The sequence below is a fragment of the Babylonia areolata genome, chromosome 26, assembly GCF_041734735.1.
Source record: "Babylonia areolata isolate BAREFJ2019XMU chromosome 26, ASM4173473v1, whole genome shotgun sequence".
NCBI classification, from domain to species: domain Eukaryota; kingdom Metazoa; phylum Mollusca; class Gastropoda; order Neogastropoda; family Buccinidae; genus Babylonia; species Babylonia areolata.
In genome coordinates this window covers 41,140,436-41,161,534 of record NC_134901.1, presented here as the reverse complement: position 1 = coordinate 41,161,534, position 21,099 = coordinate 41,140,436, and the positions used below count along the sequence as shown (strand labels likewise).

The window sequence follows — 21,099 nt, the reverse complement described above, 5'->3', positions numbered from 1 at the left end:
TTTCAAGGGAGAGGACTCTACACACACAAACACACGTGCGGTCACAAAACACTTGACTGGAGGAAAACATGGAGAATCGTGGCGAAGATCTGTCTATCGAGCATATCATAGAGGCTTTGAACTTAATGCTGACTCCATCCAATAGTGGACAAAAACACAATGGTATTTAACAACGACTAGCAAGTAGTGGTGGCAGCAGAGTAGCGGGGACAAAATATACTGATTGAAGTTTTTATACAGTCCCTTCTTTGTTTCGGAAAATAGCGTGGTATGATTTGGTCAGAGTCCCACGCCCATTTGCCTGAGGTTTTGCTCGTCCAAACTTCTAAAACTGCTTAAGAAATTTGATTAGTCTATTTCTTGATTGTATTGGAATGTATTGGAATCAGTCCTCCCCCCTCTTTCTCTCTCTCTCTCTCTCTCTCTCTCTCTCTCTCCCGCGCGCGCGCGCGTATGTGTGTGTTTGTGCGTGTGTGTGTTTCTCTTTCGCATCATTAACATCATCATCTGTAGAGTGTCCACAATCAGTTGATTATTCTGACACTTGGTTTTTGAATCAGAATATGCGTCAGTTCACTGTGTCATCAGTTTTGATTACTATACAGCGTTCATCAGATTTGTTCTGTTCTTTGTCTCTGTGCTATTTTACCCATTATTGAATCAATCATGAATGATAGGTTCAGATCTGCTGACAAGATTATCGTAACTAAGAGTAAGAACAGAAAGTACATGTACACCATGTCCATGAAAATAACATCATAAGAAAATGGTGTTTCAGAACCAACCCAAGATCCCTTCTTGCAGCATCTTCAGCAGAACCTGGAGAGGTTGGACAGAAAGCTCTGTGACACACAGTTCCTGTCTCTTTCAGCCAATTTGAAAGAAAGGATCACAAACAGTGATGTTCCAGGTGCATCTTCTGAATGGAAATATGTCAACAAAATCTTGCAACTTCTACACCTGTTATCTCAAGCTTTGTTTAAACAAGACAGCGACAGTTCCAGCATGGAGACAGTGGCAGGTGCAGGCAGCAAACCAAAGCGCCCTCAAGATGCTCCGCCCTTGACAAAGGCCGCTCTGAGTGTGGGACACCTCAGCACGGTGAGAAACGCCCTGCAGTTCATCACCAGCCTGGGGATCTGTCCCAACCTTGCCCCAGGGGTGGGAATCCCTTTACAGCATCGCAGCAAGTTGATCACTCTCGCCCCTCTTGATGCCGCGACTGTTGCTGACATCAGTCAGTCGTCAGAGTCCAACAGGGCCAGGCTTTCTGTGTGTGTGTCTGTCCTGGCTGAAATGTTGAAAGTGGATGAGTTGAGGTCCATTGTTCTGAGCACACACCTCAATGATATTTTGGCAGCTTTGTTGCAACTGCTGCACACTGTTCCTTCGACAGAGAAAATGTCTTTCAAGCAAAAAGAATCACAGACTGAAACAGCAAAGCAAGACCCCCAGAATGCAAGCAAGAGCCCAACAATGATTTCACCCCAACAGCTTCAAAGCTGTGCAAACTCTAAACCACGCAGTGTGGCAAGTGATGGTACTGCTGATTCCGTTCCTCCTGCTTGTGAAAAGACTGAGCGTGACATGACAAAAGTTTGTGCCTCCGCTGCAGGAGATGTGATGACTACAGTGAACTATAGAGAAATCCTGGAGAAAGTCATGGACAGTGTCAGCCAGCCTACACTGATCCGAGAGCTGATGGTTCTTCAGGCGGGAGTTCCAAGGCAAATTCAGGTGAATGGAATGGCCAGTTACATTGCTAGTTACTGTAATGATTAGTTACTTTGCTAGGATAATGTAATGACCAGTCAGTGCTGTTGGGATTTGTGCTCAGACTGTGTCATACTTCATATTACTTAATACTTCATTGGTAAGTGATTCAGTGCTGTAAGGCTGTCTGTAATTACACAGTGTTTTGTTATTGATTAGAAGTAACATCAAGGGCACGTCAGATTTTCCTTTTGCCCCATTTTCTATGCTATCTTAGTGGTATTACCATCAAATAAATCATGCAGCTCAAACTAATTTCCCATGAATCATTAATTGTTGAACACATAAAAAAAAAAAGAAGAGAAGTCACCACATATCCTTCATTGTCAGTCATCCAGAGTATACCGAATTATGTATTCAAGGTTTACCTGTGTGTTATATAATACATTTTTTTTTCATCAGATTGCCAGAAACCCAGGTTCCCAAGTGGTTGTACCCCCAGGATGGCTGAAGAAAAGTTGCAGTCAGCTGTTGTTCACTCTGGCCAAAGGACGGCAGGGAATTCAGCACCTGCATGAGGCTATTAGTGCTGGTGAGCTGAGGGGTCGAGTCTGGTCAGTGGGTTGAGGATGTGTAGGAAGAATGAATGGAGCATCGTCAAGTGTGTTGTGTATGTTTTACTGTAGATGTGTTTGATTCACAACAGTATTTTGTTGTTGTGTGTGAGTGTGTGTGTGTGTGTGTGTGTGTGTGTGTGTGCACCTCAATTTTCATTCTTCCAAAACAATCACACAGACATTGATATGTCCACATACACACATATAGACACACACATGTGCATACACATGTACATGCCATATGTATTTTGTAAACCTTAACATAGGATTTTTTTTTATATTGCTGATTAACTTGTCACTTTCATGCATTTATTTGGAATTGACAAGCGACTGATGTGAATATTCCCACCCCCCCAACACCCCCACAAAAAAACATTAAAACGTTTTAATAATTCTAAAATAGATGTTAACACATGAATCTTGTTGTTTGGAATTGTTCCATATTGTTCTTTTAAACAACATTTTTGTGTTCATTGTATTAGTCCTGTAAACCTCAAACTTGTGCTGATTGTGTAATGATTGGTTATTTCTATGACATGATGTTCAGGGTCAGATCCACGGTCTCCTGTTGCTTGGAAGCATTGTGGCACAGTGGCCAAGATCATTTCTGGCTATCCTGTGCCTTCCCAGTCGCTTGATCAGTATGTCGCCAACATCTCGAAGCAGGTAAATAATAATTGATGGTGCTTGTGAAGCATTTACTGAATCAGCAAATGGTAATGTCTAGGCATTAAAGAGAACACACATATATATATAATTATATATATATATATACTAACCAAGAGAATAATGCAAGTATTCTGCTCAACAGTGAAGACCTTATTTTAGTCATAAAGAAAAAACAGAAACATTGTTTGACACATTTTATGCAGAATTTGGAATTTCTGGTTCCAGAATAACCTGTGTTGAATGTCCATTTACACCAGTTTACACTGGTTTTGAGTAAGTAAAGTTGGGTTCATGATTATTTATAGTTTTCTCTCTGGAAAAGTACTTTGTAACATGTCATTTGTTGTGTAATCTCTCTCTCCCTCTAGCTTGCTCATTTTCTCCCTCTCTCTCTTATACTCACACACATGCACACACACATGCTTGCATGCACGCACACTCACATACATACATAAACACACACACACACTTTCACACACACACAGACACTTGAACACACACACACACACACACACACACACACACATTCACACTTTCACACACACACACACACACACACACACACACATACACACACACGCATCCACACAAACACACACAAACGAACACATATATATTTGATTATTTCATTTTTGTGATATTTCTATTTCTATTCAGCTCACCGACCTTCTCCACTCTGAAGGGAGAGAATCCAGCATGTCCCTTCAGCTGGTGGGGACGGTGGCCTGTGCCATGACGGTCAAGCACCGCGAGACATTCTTCCGTCACTTCCACCGCCCTCTGCTGCAGCCTCTGTTGTGTTGCCTGGACAGGGGAGATAACAAGGAGGAAGGGACTGTGGCTGTGTCAGAGGAAAGTTTGACCCAGTGTTTGGGGAACTTGCATAAAGTAAGGAGTTTCTGCTTGCTGTTGTCTTTCTTTGCTTGTCTTCTTCTTCTTCTTCTTCTTTGTTCATGGGCTGCAACTTCCCACGTTCACTTGTATGTATATTAGTGGGCTTTTACGTGTATGACTGTTTTTACCCTGCCATGTAGGCAGCCATACTCCGTTTTTGAGAGTGTGCAATGCTAGGTATGTTCTTGTTTCCATAAGCCACTGAACGCTGACATGGATTACAGGATCTTTAACATGCGTATTTGATCTTCTGCTTGCGTCTGTACACAAAGGGTGTTCAGGCACAAGCAGGTCTGCACACATGTTGACCTGAGAGATTGGAAAAAATCTCCACCCTTTACCCAACCGGTGCCGTTACCGAGATTCAAACCTAGGACCTTCAGATTGAAAGTCCAATGCTTTAAGGGACCTTCAGATTGAAAGTCCAGCGCTTTAACCACTCAGCTATTGCTCCCATCCTTTGATTAACCCTTTGTACCCTGATTATGTGGAAAAAGAACATTGGTCTTACAGCTTTCACTCTGGGCCAGCAACCAAGTGAGAGCTGTAAGATCAATGGTTTCTCCGCTGCAATGGGAAATCATTTACAGCTAAGTCTTTTGTGAAGGACTATGACTCACGAACTGGGAAGCAAATTGCTCTGGCTGTTAGTGCTGCAGCCTTGGGGGCTAGTTGGCCTTTGGGGACCATTCCAACGCCGACTGTCCTAAAACCCTCTTGGCCGAGAGAGTGGGGGTGTAATTTGGGTAAAACACTCTCCACTGTAATCAAATTCTAGTCCACATAGTCAGGACAGCAGTTACCTCCTCTGCTGTTCTTATTGTCATAGTCAGACACAACTGATGATCATACCAATATATTTGTAACACCTGGTTGCTTCTGTTGTAGTGAATACAGATATTTCTTTACTGTAGTGGACACGTTCAGTTTTTTTTGTATTATCACTTTAACTTGTTGGCTTTTTAGCCTCCACATTGTTCACTGGTATTTTCAAAGTGATTTAGCTTGGTTTTGATGATACTGTGTGAGTTTTGTGTATGAAGTATGGCTTCAACATTGCGCTTGGCTTAGTACTGATAGTCCACTATGTTTGTGTTTGTGTTCGTGTGTGTGTGTGTATGTGTTTGTGTGTGTGTGTAAAATGTGTGTGCCTCTGTGTGTGTGTGTGTGTGTTCGTGTGTTTGTGTGTGTGTGTGTATCTGCAGGTACATGTCAGGGGGCAGCAACCTCTGTCGGACATCCTGTGCGCTCTGCAGCCAGCGAGAAAGGTGTTGTGGGCCCTGTTCTGTCTGACCCATTCAGCAGTCTTCAGCATCAAGTGAGTCACACTCACACTCCTCACTGCACTTTCAATGTCCGACACAAACATCTCCAGTTTCACAGCGTGGTTGGGAATATGTTGATTTGAAGATTCAAGGGTTACAGTTGTCACAGTAATGATTATGACAATGATGTTACATGATTATAATGAATGTACTTATGTATCAGTAAAGACATGGTTTAAATGTGATGTAATCGTAATGAATGTACTTATGTACTAGTGAAGAAATATTTAAACGAAACACAATCAGTAAAAAAAAAAAAGAAAAAAAAAAAGAAAAATGAAAGATCAAAAGTCCCATAGCCATTAACGGCAGAAGTATCAGGTATTTACTAAAGATCCGGAACCAAGACACAGTGTTGTGTCTTTGGGAAAGGCACTTTTCTCCAGTTTTCCAGAGCCCTAGAAACAGTGGATAGGAAGTCACTGTCCCGATGGCCATAAAAGGCTATGGAACCTTTGACGTTTAACTCTCTCCAGACGAAGAAATGCTCACGCATTCCTACACAAAATGTATTCGGATTCGGACGAAGGAATGGAATAGCATTCTCCGAAAGTAAAATTCCATCATGCGCTGTACACGTGATTTTGTGATTAGCCAAGCAGAGTGCGCTATTCTGGGTCACTCCACAATCAAACAGTATGATTGGTCAGCCTGGGATGTGTGGCCTGTCTCGCACGCACGCTGACAAAGTCACTGACCGGTCGTCTGCTCGCGTGCCAGCCTGTTAGCAAAGCGGGCTCTTCTCAGAATGTTGTGAAGAGAACAAGGCAGTGACGGCAACATTTTAGGGTTGCCGAAGTACTTGAAATGCTACAAACTGAAGGGTCGGACATTGAAGAGGTGGATGATGACGAAGAAGAAACCGAATTTAATGAAGAAAGCGAGCATGGGTATGGTGATTCGGGGTGAAAAATTGGCAGTATTTTCTACATATGGCAAAACTGTAAAAATAAGATGAGAAATTTGATTTTTTTAATGTAATAGCTCAACATGTAATAAACCAGTTCTGAAAGTTTCATTTTCTTACACAGTATTTTGTATTTTTTGTAATTTTTTTCCAAACCCTTACAAATGGGCCGTCTGTGTTGAAAAGCAAGGGAGAAAACTTGTCGTCCCGAGTGAGCTAACCTAAATGTTTTACAGGGTGAAGGTCATAGAGGATGTTTCTTGTTCTCTCTTTACAGACAGTGGGTGAGGGATCTGCTGCTGAGCCACCTCAAGTGGCTAGGTCACACGGAGGCGGCACAATGTCTCCATGACCACTGCATCGGCCAGGGTCCTAGTGCCGTTCCGCTGGCAGTTCGCTTTGAGGCCGGCAGTCGAGGGGGTCTACAGGCTGTGTACAGTAAGCCCAGTTGGTGAGTCTCTTGTCTTTGTCTGTTTGTTGCGTATAGCTCTGCCAACCACGCAGGGGTGTATCAGAGCTGAAAAAAAATAAATATTTATATTTGTACTTCTTTTTATCACAACAGATTTTTCTGTGTGAAATTCGGGCTGCTCTCCCCAGGGAGAGCGTGTCGCTACACTACAGCGCCACCCATTTTTTTGTATTTTTTCCTGTGTGCAGTTTTATTTGTTTTTCCTGTCAAAGTGGATTTTTCTGCAGAATTTTGCCAGGAACAACCCTTTTGTTGCCATGGATTCTTTTATGTGCGCTAAGTGCATGCTGCACACGGGACCTCGGTTTATTGTCTCATCCGAATGACTAGTGTCCAGACCACCACTGAAGGTCTAGTGGAGGGGGAGAAAATATCAGCAGCTGAGCCGTGATTCGAACCAGCGTGCTCAGATTCTCTCACTTCCTAGGTGGACGTGTTACCTCTAGGCCATCACTCCCCATATTAACCCGATACAAACTTGAAAAATAACTTGGAAGAGAAAATAAGACAGCAGTACAAGCATTATTCTTGCTTGATATAATTCCATTTCATAAATATAAGAATCGTAATATGTTTCTGCCTCTTTTTTTTTTTTTTTTTTTTTTACCCTGAAGAAGCTATTACAGTGAAAATATGGTACAATTGCAAGTTTTTAAGATATGAAAAGACTGTTGTTTTTATTTCTTTATTTCGCTCTTTCACTCTCTCTCCCTAATTGTTGTGGTATCTGGTTATGCTTATTGTGTTCAGGTAGTTGTAGTAACACATGTTGAACTCTGTTATCGCCCCCAGTTCATATGGGGTTATGGCCTAAAATGAATGAATTCTCTGAAATCTCTCTCTCTCTCTGTGTATATATACATACATATATATGTGTGTATATATATATATATATAATCTTATGCATATCTTTTAAATTTTTTACTGTGTTTGTGTTTTTTTTAACTGTTCTGTCCAGTGTTTTGCTAAACCGTTCTATGCTTTTGTGTTGATTTTTTCAATGCATCATTTTGTTTGCACAGTGAGTGTGGCCTGAGTGAGGAACAGAAGGTGGCAGCAGTTGTCAGCATCCTTCAGGACCTGAAAAAAGATGGGGTAGCGGGAGAACTGTTGGTCACCTTGCTCAAGGTCATTCATTACTGTTTTGATTTTGAGTGTTGGTGTGTGTGTGTGGTGGTTTGTATATGTGTGTGTGTGTGTGTGTGTGTGTGTGTGTGTTCATGTGTGTGTTGTAAGTGAGCGTGTGTGTGTATTGTTTGTGTATGTGTGTGTGTGTGTTTTGTGGTTGTTGTTGTTTGTTTTTATTTTGTGTGTGTGTGTGTGTGTGTGTGTGTGTATTGTTGGCTCTTTAATTTGTTGAGAAATATGCATTTCTTCAGTTAGTTTTACCATGGAATGTGAATGTATGTGTGTGTGTTCGTGTGTATGTGTGTGTGTTTGTGTGTGTGTTTTTGTGTGTGCGTGTGTGTGTGTGTGTGTGTGTTTTGCCAGCACTTTAATTTGTTGAGAGGTATGCATTTCTTCTGTAAGTTTTAGCATGGAATGTGTGTGTATGTATGTGTATGTGTGTGTGTGTGAGTGTGTGCATTTCTTCTGTTTTAGAGTGGAATGTGTGTGTGCATGTTGTGTGTGGGTGTATTTTTGTGGTATCATGTGTATTAAAGTACATTCACACACACACACACACACACACACACACACACACACACACACACTTTTTATTCATATATGTGGAATGCTGATATCCTTATTCCCAAAACCTTTTGGCTGGACGTTTTTTCATTTAAGGCTTTGGCCTTAAGACTGCTTATTGTTGAGTGTGTGCAATGTACCTGTGTGTGTATGTGTGTGTGTGTGTGTGTGTGTGCATGTGTCTTGTGTGTCTGTGTACATGTCTGTGTGAGTGTGTATTTGCATGTTTGTGTGAGCGTGTCTGTGTGTGTGCCTTTGCATGCTAGTGCGAATGTGTCTGTATATCTCTGTGTGTGTGTGTTCATTTGCATGCTGGTGTGAGTGTGCATGCATGTGTTTACTGAACGCATGACCCTTTTTTTTTTTTTTTTACTATTTTATTCCAATCATTCGCTTTCTGAAATATTTTACGATTTTTTTCATTTCTTCATATTTGAACATATTTACTTGCTTAATGATTTTTTTTCCCTCTCTTTTTCCTTAGAAAAGACTACAAAACAAAAAAAAAACCCCCTGTGTTAGGCTCTCAAGGCCTGACCATCAAGTTAACAGGCATCTGCTCCTGTTTTGATGATCTTTGATTTTCTGTTTTCATAGTTGATGTTTGCGTAGTGTACATGGATCAGTTCACACACCTTGAAAGTTTCTTCTTCTTCTTCATCGTTCATTCGTGGGCTACAACTCCCATGTTCACTCGTTTGTTCATGAGTGGGTTTTTACATGTATGACTGTTTTTTTTACCCTGCCATGTAGGCAGCCATACTCCGTTTTCAGGGGCTGACACCTTCTGAAACTTAACTGTTGACAGGAGATGACGGAGATGATCACCAAGGAAACGCAGCAGTCAGACATCGTGCTGCCGGCGAGCGCTCTGAGGTCAGAGGTCAGGGAGGAGAAGCAAGGGGAGCTAATGAGGAGAGTGACGGTGCTGCACCTCCTGGCGTCCATCTGCGAAACGTTTGGATCGGAGTGTTTGTCTGACAACACCCACATCCTGTTGTTTGTCAAGGTGACATGCTATTCGTTTATTTATTTGTTTGTTCAGTTATTCCTTCATTCACAAATTAATGTTGTATCCATTTACTTGTTTTTTTGTTGTTGTTTTTTGTTTTTGTTTTCTGTTTGTTTTCTTGTTTTTTCTCTCAAGGCCTGACTGAGAGTGTTGGGTTACGCTGCTCGTCAGGCACCTGCTTAGCAGATGTGGTGTAGCATATATGGATTTGTCTGAACGCAGTGAGGCCTTCTTGAGGTGATTCCTGTGTGTGTGTGTGTGTGTGTGTGTGCGTTCATGTGTGTGTGTGTGTGTATGCGTGTGTGTGTGAATGTGTGTCCATGCATGTCAAGTTTTCTGCACAAATAGTAGTCGAACTATAGCAGTGATCCGGTCATTGTGGCTCATAGTTGAGCAAGAGTCAGACAACTAAGCTACCATTATTGATCTGTACCTATTTTTGCTCCTCTGCCAAATTTCAGAATAATGAAAGAGAGCTGCTGATCATAAATTGTTTTTACTGGACTGTTCTGTTGTTTGCAGTTTAATTTGTGCTGGGAATAAAACATAACTTTCTTACAGTAAATTTGGGAATGGTGTGAAACTTGTCATCACATGTGGAACTCACATATTAATATGCCAAACTTTGACTTGTGTATGTGTGTGTTTTTATGCTTGTTTCTTTTGATATTGCTGTACATAATTTGTGATTCAGTGTGATACATATTGTCGTTTTTTCCTTCACACCCTTCACAAAAGGGGTCGAAGGATTAATCCATTTAGTGCCCCAGGACAGAAATTTTTGTGTCCTTCCGCTGTGCAAAAAAGTGCCCCAGGAAGCAAATTGTGTGTGTGTCATTGTAGGAATTTTCCTGTTGCGAAGTAATTAAATTCACATGAAATGGTCATAAGTGGATAGTGTGTTCAGTTTCCTTTCAGAAAAGTGTAGGTTACGTGAAGTTTATTTCAGTAGTTTTCATGCTAGATTTTGAAAAAAATAATATTTACTCTCCATAACCGAAACATTTCTTGGCAAATTGTTGTCACTTAGCATAAAATAGGCTTGGCACTGAATGGGTTAAGTTTCTATGAATCTTTTGTTTAATTAATCATTTGAACAGAGAATCTAAGAGGCATACTGATATGATAGCAGAACACAGAGTAACTTAATGTTGTTGTTTTAATACTAGTTGCATTGTGCTGGGTGTTTATATGTTCTGTGCACAGCTTGCAAAGCAACTGGGCAGCCTAAGAAGCACACAACAGAAGCAGAATTTTATTTTTATTTCAGTCATATGCCTTCTTAGTATCTTTCACTGTATTATACATCAATTGAATTAATTATTTGTTACTTTCATTTTATATTGATGTTTTATATGAACATAGTGTTTGCTCTGAGGGCCTGATTGGCATGTTGGGTTTATGTGAAGGTCAGGCATAATAATAATAAGAATGTATTGTACTAATATGGCACAAACTCCCCACAGATGGGCTGTAGGTGCCTCACATGAAAAAGTACATATATAATAGGCATCTGCTTCACTTTTTTTTTTTTTTTTTTTTGCTGAAGTAGATGTGGTATAGCACATATGGATCAGTCATAATGCTTTGACACCACCTTGGAACTGAAACTGAAGCTAATGCTGACTGCAGGCATCCCTGGAGAGGGGTGTGGCAGTGTGTGGAGGGACAACTGACGAGGAGATGGCCGTCTTTGAAACGGAAACCATGTCAATGGCCATGGGACTTCTGACCGCTGTCATGGCCGGCGCTGTCGAGGTAAGGTTGAATGACTGTCAGTGATAACAGCTTGATCAAGGTTGCTGTCAGACGGGCACAATAGCCAAGTGGTTAAAGCGTTGGACTGTCAATCTGAGGGTCCCGGGTTCAAATCACGGTGACGGCGCCTGGTGGGTAAAGGGTGGAGATTTTTACGATCTCCCAGGTCAACATATGTGCAGACCTGCTAGTGCCTGAACCCCCTTCGTGTGTATATGCAAACAGAAGATCAAATACGCATGTTAAAGATCCTGTAATCCATGTCAGCGTTCGGTGGGTTATGGAAACAAGAACATACCCAGCATGCACACCCCCGAAAGCGGAGTATGGCTGCCTACATGGCGGGGTAAAAACGGTCATACACGTAAAAGCCCACTCGTGTGCATACGAGTGAACGCAGAAGAAGAAGAAGAAGAGGTGCTGTCAGAGATGCCAACTCCCGTCAAGTTTTTGTAGGAACAATCAGGAAATTTGGTAGAAACATTTTGAATTTGGTAGGAACTCTCAGACTCCAAGCCACATCAGCAAACTTACATTTTATCTGCAAGGCATACAAACACTTCGGCCTACCTGCAACACAGTGTAACTGCCACCAGAGGCTGTTTGTGATTGTTGCATTAGTTTGGTTTTCCACTGTCCAGTCTGAGGTCAACTGAGAGAGGCATACTGTAGCAAGTGTCATTCAATGACTTGATGCATTCTTGAGATGCTAAGTAGTCAAAAATGAACTCATCAAAACAATTTTGACAATGGTGTAACATCAGAACAAAGTGCGATCAAGAACATCGGAACAAACTGCGATCAAACGTAACAAAATACGGCAAAATCATGACTTACTTGACTTATTCCTCTTGATTCCGTGGGGAACATAGGGCCGCAACAACACTCCTCCAACGCACCCGGCTCTGGCTGGTCCTCTTCAGTTCGGCCCACGTCATTCCGGCCGCCCTTGTCTCTGCCTTAATGCTTCTCCGCCAGGTCTGCTTCGGACGGCCAACTTTCCTTTTCCCCTGTGGGTTCCAATCAAGAGCCTGTCTTGTGATGTTTGTTGCAGGCTTGCGTAGTGTATGGCCTATCCATCCCCATTTCCGTTTAACGGCGAAATCATAACAGTCGGTATCTCTGTGCTGTGGCCAAGTCCGGCATTGGACTTGTGATCCACTGTTCACCAGTGATCAGGGTTCGAGGCCCCGCTCTGCCATGGTCCTGTGTCCTTTGGAAGAGCATTTAACTCACTCAGTACGGCCAGTCCTCTCTTCTCCTCTACACAGACCCCTCGGATGTCCAGTGGGTGTCTCAATGACCCAACCTTTAGCTTCCGTCGTCAGAATTGTGGTATTCTTTGTCAACATTCACCTCTTCAGTATAAGAGCCTTCCGCTTGCAATATTTTGATGGTGGTAATTGGGGTGAAACGCTGTTAACGTCGTCTCTTTCGCCGTTCGTATGGAGAGAGTTAACTCCTCACTCCACCCAGGAGTGAATGGGTACCTGACTGTGGTTCAGGAAGGTTAGACAGGTGAAGGGAGAGTACTTGGCAGGCCTTGGTCTCTTTCCTATGCTGAGCCCTAGAGACAACTTTCTATTTCTCTGTTGTATTTACATATCTGTTCACATCTGTATGTCTCTATGTATGTTTGTCTCATTATTTATGTCTGTGTTCAGTTCTGTCTGTCCACGCATATTCAACTGCATTATTTATTTATTTGTGTTTGTATCTTTGTATCATCATTTATGTATGTGTTTATTCCTGTCTCCGCATATTTAACTGTGTTATTCATTTATCTGTGTCTCTCTGTATCTTCGTATATCATCGTTTATTCCTATCTGTCTCCACCTATTTAACTGTGTTGTTTGTTTCTCTGTGTCTCTCTGTATCTTAATATCATCATTTATGTATGTATTTATTCATATCTGTCTCCTTCTGTTATCAATATCTGTGTCTCTCTGTATCTTTATATATCATCATTTATGTATATTAATTCCAGTCCGTCTCCACCTATTTGACTGTGTTATTTATTTATCTGTGTCTCTCTGTATCTTTATGTATCATCATTTATGTATGTGTTTATTCCTGTTTGTTTATTCCTATCTGTCTCCACCTATTTAACTGTGTTAATCATTCATCTGCATCTCTTTGTATCTTTATATCGTCATTTATGTATGTGTTTAATCCAAACTGTCTGCACCCCCCCCCCCCCTCCTATCTAACCTTTTTTTCATGTGTCTGTTTACATTTTCTTTCCCTAGATGAAGGAAGACGATCAGCAGCTGATGGACAGCATGTTGCCACTTCTGGACGTCATCGGTCAAGGTCATTCGGACGAGTTCATTAGAGAAATGGCTTCAGACATCCGCGTCGCCATAGCAACCAGAGGCGCTGTGTGGTCTTCGCTGCAGCAAAGCAAGAAAGCAGGGAGCAGGGATGAGCAGGAAGGGACAGGAGTAAGAGTCGTCTTTCTCGCTTTTCTTAATTTTATTGCGGTCGCTCAGTCGAGCTATATAATTATGTGACCTGGTTGGAGACATGATTTGACAAAAAAACAAGAACGCCAGAGAATCGACAGACAGACAGAAAATACGAAAAAACTTAGCCGTATGAAGAGCACAGGAACAGGAGTCATGATGGCTGCCGGAAAAAGAGGGCACTAGTCAGGGGGACAAAGGGGAGGTTACCTACTTCCGGGAGGTTATTGGCCGTAGCTACTTTTGTTTTCTCCGCATAGGTGGATAGTAGTTTGCACAGGACAGGAATGCCAGACCCCTGCCGGAGTCTGCACTAGTGGGTCACGGTTAGTATGTTACTTAAACGTAATTTTAGATAGAAAATTTCCTTTTTTACTTCAGTGTTAATTCTTCCTTTCTGTTTTCCTTCCCTCATTTTGTTCTTTCTTACTTTGATTAATTAATCACTTACCTATTAAGTAATCAAGTAATTAATTGGATTGAGCGGTTAATTTCAGTTCAATTTTTGCCGAGTGGTATTGATGAAATGGGCTTGAAATTACAAACTTAACGTGTGTGTGTGTGTGTGTGTGTGTGTGCGTGCGTGCGTGTGTGTGTGTGTGTGTGTGTGTGTGTGTGTGCACCCCTTTCAGGAAGTAAGTACATGTTACCATATAACTTTAGACTGAATGGTAATATAAATGTATGCATGTGTCTGTGACTGCATTCTTGCACTTACATGTGTGTCTTTATGCAAAAGTATATTAATATGATGGAGTTTATCTGGTGCTGAAATACAGTTGTCATTCTTCCATGTGTTCCCTACTTGCTGTTAGATGTCAGTATATTGTTGTTGTTAACATTATTAGTTGTAGTATCATAATCATTATTGTTATCGTTATTAATGTTGATACTTATACAGCACCTATCTTTGGTCAGAGACCAAGACCAAAGCACTTTACAATCACAGTGTCATTGGCATGACAGGCTGCGTACCTGGGTAGAAGCAACTGATAGCTGCCTTCAGGTACTCAACCTTCATTTCCTGTGTCATTCAGTCAGGCTTCAGACATGTGCACACACACACACACACACACACACACACACACATGTACCGTAAAGTTTGGTCTATAAGCCGCGACTTTTTACTCCAGCTTCAGCCTCTGCGGCTTATACAATGATGCGGCTTATTTGAGGATTTTAACGATCCCGGGAGTGTCACATTCTCGCCTATTCTTAGCTGCCCTTCAACTCACCAAAGTCATGATTTCTGTCCATGAATTTTTGGATGAGCTTCAGGATAGTGTGCTAACTGTTTACGTTTTATAAATCAAATCCGCACACATTAAAGCCTTCAGATCAGCATTCGGTTCTACTCTGCTCAAGCGTACACCCTCATCATGCCGAAAACGTGACGTTATGCCTATGATGCAGCCTTCAAATTGAAGGCGATCGACCTAGCAGATGACAGTGCAAGCGACGAACCAGCAGCGACCTCCACCTTCATGTTTTTGAAGTGAAAGCGAGGCTGAAGTCAGTGACAAGATGGCGGAGGAAGCTGTGCTGGTTCTCTTCAACTCAGACACTGAAGACGAAGATTTCAGTGGATTCAGTGAGCAGGATGACATTGAATAAATGTGACTATCCCTAAAGTATGGATCTTATTTTCATTGTGTTTATTTATTATTTTTTTGTGGCACTGGCAGTATTTTCACTTGCTTTTCTTTGTATGGTTCCCGCTTGTGTTTATTTCATAACCTACAGTATCGACAGCTTTTCTGTAGTATCAGTATGTGTTCCAGTACCGGAAATAAGTGCGGCTTATAAGCCAGTGCGGCTTATGTATGTATAAAGTTCAGTTTTTTCCAAAATTTAGTGGGTGCGGCTTATATACCAGTGCGCTCAATAGACCGATCTTTACGGTACATTAGACTGCATTTCTCTTCTGTCTCAGGGAAGGGAGAAACCAGCCGCACCTTCCAACAACAGAGACACTTCCTGTCCTTTGATAGAAACATCACTCAGTGAGGAGCTCACACATCCCACCCGAATACCGCCTCCTTCCAAACCGCTGATTGAAGTGCTGTCAGACCTTCCCGCCCCCAGTTCTGAGACACAGACACAGGAGACACCTTCTTCTGCTGCGAGGGTGACTGTTCCTGAATCACCGACAAAAGCAGTGACCAGTGAGAACAGACACACTGTGGAATTATCTCCTTCAGAAGTTAAGAAATCTTTATTGTCTTCACAAACTGAAACATCGACCGGTGATAAGAGACACACTTTGGAATCATCTCCTTCAGAAGTTAAGAAAACTTCACCGTCATCGCAAGCAGAAACACTGTCATCAGAAACAGTACGTAAAGATGTGGTGAGTGTGACGGATTCAGATCAGACCACGATTCACGAGGTTCCGACATCAAGTAAAGACACAGAAGTTGCTGATCTTCCAGAGCAGCAGGACTCACCACCACCGCAGGCCCCCTACAGCGAAGAACCAGGGAAACAAGGGCAGTCACCCCTACAGACGGTTTTCCAGGAGCTGTGCGACCCTCTGTTACCCGTTCGCGGACACGCCCTCATCTCCCTGGCCAGGCTGGTGCAGGAGGGAGATGCTGAAACGCTGTCCCAGAATGCCGTGGTGCAGAAAGTATTTGAGGAGAACCTGCGACATGGTGACTCCTACCTCTACCTTGCGGCCATCAACGGTCTGACCGCTCTGTCCAACCGCTTCCCTGAGTCAGTGCTGCCCTCTCTGGCCAACGAGTTTGCTGGTTTCGGTCGCCAGGCGGAGTCACAGCTGACTGCTGAACACCGAGTGAAAGTCGGCGAGGCATTGATGAAGGCCACCAGAAATCTGGGTATGCTTTGTGGTTTGAAATCTGCAATGTTTCATGCAGATTTTGTGCACTTGTTTTGTGAATGTGTTTTTTTACGCATTTATTTCCTATTAAGTCCTATACATGTACAATAAAACTTTATCAGATTCAATTCTGAAGGTCTAAATGAATTTCAAAGTAATAACTCTAACTGAAGAGCTTAGTTTCATCAAATTCAAAATCATCAAAGACAAGCATATATGAATTGATGATTAACTGACATTGATTGTATGAAATAATCCTGATCAAAAGAACAGTTCTATAAAATGAATGCAAAAAGTTTACAGACTGCTCAAACAAATGTTGGCGATGAGCAGATTTAGGTTTTAGAAGTATAACAGATTTACTGAGCTGATTTTGATGAAACTAAGTTGTTGACTTGATTGTTTTGTTTTCTTAGATACTAAATGTTTACTGTTCATAACTATTTTAACAATCTCATTACAAAATCCGATGTGTCAAAGATTATTCACAAATAAGATACAAAGTCTGACAAATTTTGATTTTTAAAGAAGAAAATATGAATGAAATAATTCTAGGTCATGTTTGTTTTTTTATTCAGTGAGCGCATGGTCTGTTGAAATCTCAGTGTATTATAAAGATTAGTGAAGGTAATGTAAATAAAATAATTTTGGGGAACAAAGGGATTAAATTATAGAATGTTTAAGATGGGTGAGGTAAATGAAAACAGGATGCAATGTAATTTTTTTTTCATATTTGGGTGAATATAACAAAGGGTGTCTCTGTCCCCCCTCCTCATTTTTTTAATTATTTTTATTATTATTTTTTTAATAATTTGTAACAGATAAGCCCAGTATTTTAGGATACGCCATAACTACATGCATGTATATGAATGTGTATTGTGTGTGCATGTGTTTAAGTAAGTTTGTGCCTGCCTATGTGTACGTATGTGTTAGGGTAGCTGTTAGATACACATGTTTGTTAAAATGTATGTATGCAGTGTGTGTGTGTGTGTGTGTGTGTGTAGTCACATTTTGGTGTGTATATGTAACATAGATATAATGTTTTATGTTTACAAAAGCGTTTTTTGTAAAGCACCTAGAGCAGATTTCTGGATAGTGTGCTATATAAGTATCCATTATTATTATACACCATGGCTGAATTGGTAAGGCATTGGACTTAAAGTTCCAGTGTTCACCAATGATCAGGGTATGGTTGGCAGGTTAAAACTATATAAATAAAAGCAGCCCTCACCTTCCTATGCTGAACCCTAGACACGGTGAATATGAATTCTCTGCTACTACAACTGTAAAAGGCAATGGGACCTTTAACCTTAAAAAATAATAAATAAATAAAATTGTGAATAATTCATACCAGAGATTGGATTTCTATTCTGTTAATTAGGTAGCACTTATTTGTTCATATTATTGAACTGTCATTCACTCATCCATTTTTTTAACTGCAGGGGAGATGATTCCGAAGTACCGCGAATTGCTCCTGGGGGCAGTCTTGACAGGGGCACGAGACAAGGACGTCACGGTCAGGGCCAGCAGTGTCTCCAATTTGGCAGAAGTGTGCTCCTTGCTGCGCTTCTCTCTGGGGCCTGTTTTGCATGAGGTACTTGAACAAGCAGTCGGAGGGTGGGGGGGTTGTCTTTTTACTACAATCTGTTCATAATAATGGTTAACTCAGTACTAAGAATTTGCTCCCCTGATTCAGGATCTTTAACATGCGTATTTGATCTTATGCTTGCGCATACACACAAAGGGGGTTCAGGCACCAGCAGGTCTGCACATATGTTGACCTAGGAGATCGTAAAAATCTCCACCCTTTACCCACCAGGCGCCGTCACCGTGATTCGAACCCGAGACCCTCAGATCGAAAGTCCAACGCTTTAACCATTCGGCTATGGCGCCCGTCAGTCTCATAAATCAAATTCTTACATGGTAACAGAGACAGCAACAGATGTGTTGGGACTAGAATTGTCCCCTGTTTTTCAGCATTCCTGATTCCTGTTGGCAGGTTCTCCACTGCTGCTCTTCCTTGGTGGAGACTGATGAGACTATTGTCCGACAGGCCGCAGCCTTGACCTTGGCCAAACTGCTGGAGGGATTAGGCAGCGACTGCTTCACTGTGAGTTTGTGTGTGTGTGTGTGTGTGTGTGTGTGTGTGTGTGTCTTTGTGATGATCAGTTGTTGTGTTCAGTTTTAAGTCTTCCTAATCTAAGTGAAGGACAAACAAAAAATGTTTTAGATTGATGAATAAAAAAAATGTTAAAAAAAGGGGGGGGAGGGGCATGGGGGGAATAGCTACCCCCTCCCCTCCCTTTTTCCAGTGTACACTGTGTGTTGGTTTCAGTTTTGCATGAATTTATGTTTTGCCTTTCTCCCCTCAGAACCAGAGTAACGCATGCAGACGGAGGACTAGCACTGATTTGACTCTGCGCAAGATTCAGTGCTATATCAATACTGTTGTTGTTGGTGGAAGTGCTGTTGTTGTTGTTGTTGGTGGTGGTGGTGGTGGTGCTGTTGTTGTGTTGGTGGTGGTGGTAGTGGCCGTAGTATTTCTATTTGTATCATTATTTCTGTTGTCATTATCATTTTCATTGTCATTTTTTCTATCATTATTACTTCTATTCATTTTATTATTATTACTATTACCATTATTATTTCTGTTATTGTTACCACTATTATTCTTTTTCTTATTATTTCTATTGTTAATATTCTTATTTCCATCATTTTTCATTGTCATTATTATTACTTCTATTCATTTTATTATTATTACTATTACCATTATTATTTCTGTTATTGTTACCACTATTATTCTTTTTCTTATTATTTCTATTGTTAATATTCTTATTTCCATCATTTTTCGTTGTCATTATTGTTATCATTATTACTTCTATTCATATTATTATTAATACTATTACCATTATTATTTCTGTTATTGTTACCACTATTCTTCTTCTTATTATTATTTCTATTGTTAATATTCTTATTTCCATCATTTTTCATTGTATTTATTATTATCATTATTACTTCTATTCATTTTATTATTATTGCTGATATCATTATTTCTGTTATTGTTACCACTATTATTCTTATTATTATTATTTCTATTGTTAATATTCTTATTTCCATCATTTTTTCTGTTGTTATCATCATCATCATATTATTATTATTATCATTATTATTATTATCATCATCATCATCATCAACATTGCTCTGCAGGTGCTAGAGTCCGTGCTGCCCAGGCTGTACCGGCTGCTGAAGAAGGTGAGTGTGGTGGAGGAGGACGAGGCGGTGAGACTCCACGCCCACACGGCTCTGGACCATCTGGACAGAGTCACCAGGGACTTTGCCTTCCCCCGACAGGCCCTTCAGAAGAAAATCCAGGTCCTGTCTGATGCCGACACTTTCAGGTGATCGCTTCCCCAAAAGTCTGCACAGCTTTCGTTTGGATCTGACAATATACAGTGGTCCTGGTTGTTCCCAAAGTCTGCACGCTTTCGTTTGGATGTGACAATAAACTGTGATTCCGTGCCAACACTTTCAGACAATTGTTCCCAAAAGTCTGCACGCTTTCATTCTGATCTGACAATAAACTGTGGTCCCGTGCCAAGACTTTCAGATGATTGTTTCCTAAAGTCTGCATGCTTTTATTTGAATATGATGATAAATTGAGGTCCCGTGTGCAGCATGCTCTTAGTGCACATAAAAGAACTCTTGGCAGCGAAAGGCTTGTCCCTGGCTAAATTCTGTGGAAAGGTCCTCTTTGATAGTTCAGTAAAACAAATACACCCGCCGACAGAAAAAACAAAAAAATACCGCAGCTGCGCTGTGGCGTTATGCCTTCCCCGGGGACAGCAGCCCGATCTTTCACACCGAGAACTCTGTTGCGACAGAAAGTAATACAATACAATACAATACAATACTTTCAGATGATTGTTCTGAAAACCTGCATACTTTGTTGATACTTTCAAAATGATTTTTCCTAAAGACTGTATGCTTTGAAACTTCCGGACGATTGCTCTGAAAGTCTGCTCGCTTTGATATTTTGAGATGACCTTTAAGTCTCCATGCTTCTACGATTCCTTAAAACTGAAACTATTTTTTTTTAAAGTGGACTGGAGGGTATGTTGATTTGATGAACACAAATCTTTAATGGTCTTGCATTGTCAGTGTATCTTTCTGTACCCCTTATGGAGAGTTAAGAGGAAAGTGCATTGTGGGGGTGGTGGGGTGTGGGTGGGTGTTGGGAGTGGAAGTGGGTGGGTGCGATTGGGTATGTAGGTGGGTGGTTATGGATGGGGGTATATGTGTGGGTGTGCATGGGTGTGTAGGTGTGGGTGCATGTGTGTGTGAGAGAGAGAGAGAAAAGGAAATATATCACTGTGGAATAAACTAACTTGAAAAAGAAATGCAGTAAAATACAATATAAACGGTTCATGTGTGCACACATGCTTGTGTTTTTTTTGTGTGTGTTTAAGTCTGCATTGTATATTTATGCATGCATGTGTGTGTATGCATGTAAGTGTGTATGTGTGTGTAAAGCCGTTTCTGTAAAATTAAAGATTTTTTTTAGTTTTTCAATAACAGCTACAGTTTAAAACCACAAAAAAAATCACCAGGTGCACATACGCATGCATAGAAATGCATGTATGTATATCCATGCATCCCTGTAGCTACATGCATTCCAAGGTTGCTGTTAAAGTCATGCAGAAATGATGTTTTTTCACTTTGAGATATATATATTT

General features: G+C 41.1%; 1 protein-coding gene across 1 annotated transcript; it reads left to right on the top strand.

Annotated features, from left to right (window-relative positions):
* Positions 1–42: 42 nt before the first annotated feature.
* Positions 43–20,568, top strand: LOC143300179 (transport and Golgi organization protein 6 homolog). The gene is made up of 15 exons (XM_076613737.1): positions 43–162; positions 779–1,737; positions 2,176–2,305; positions 2,878–2,996; positions 3,657–3,887; positions 5,099–5,211; positions 6,403–6,576; positions 7,620–7,725; positions 9,098–9,298; positions 10,934–11,059; positions 13,309–13,503; positions 15,458–16,364; positions 17,809–17,960; positions 18,366–18,476; positions 19,574–20,568. The coding sequence occupies exons 1-15, from the start codon at positions 69–71 to the stop codon at positions 19,766–19,768; spliced, it is 3,813 nt and encodes a 1,270-aa protein (XP_076469852.1). The 5' UTR covers positions 43–68; the 3' UTR covers positions 19,769–20,568.
* The last annotated feature ends 531 nt before the right edge of the window (positions 20,569–21,099 follow it).

Bases quoted from the DNA above. Each gene is read 5' to 3' on its own strand.
- LOC143300179 (XM_076613737.1), top strand. From the start codon at position 69: ATGGAGAATCGTGGCGAAGATCTGTCTATCGAGCATATCATAGAGGCT. The intron at 6,577-7,619 runs GTGAGTCTCTTG...TTGTTTGCACAG, and splicing joins GTGTACAGTAAGCCCAGTTG to TGAGTGTGGCCTGAGTGAGG. The intron at 13,504-15,457 runs GTAAGAGTCGTC...CTTCTGTCTCAG, and splicing joins ATGAGCAGGAAGGGACAGGA to GGAAGGGAGAAACCAGCCGC.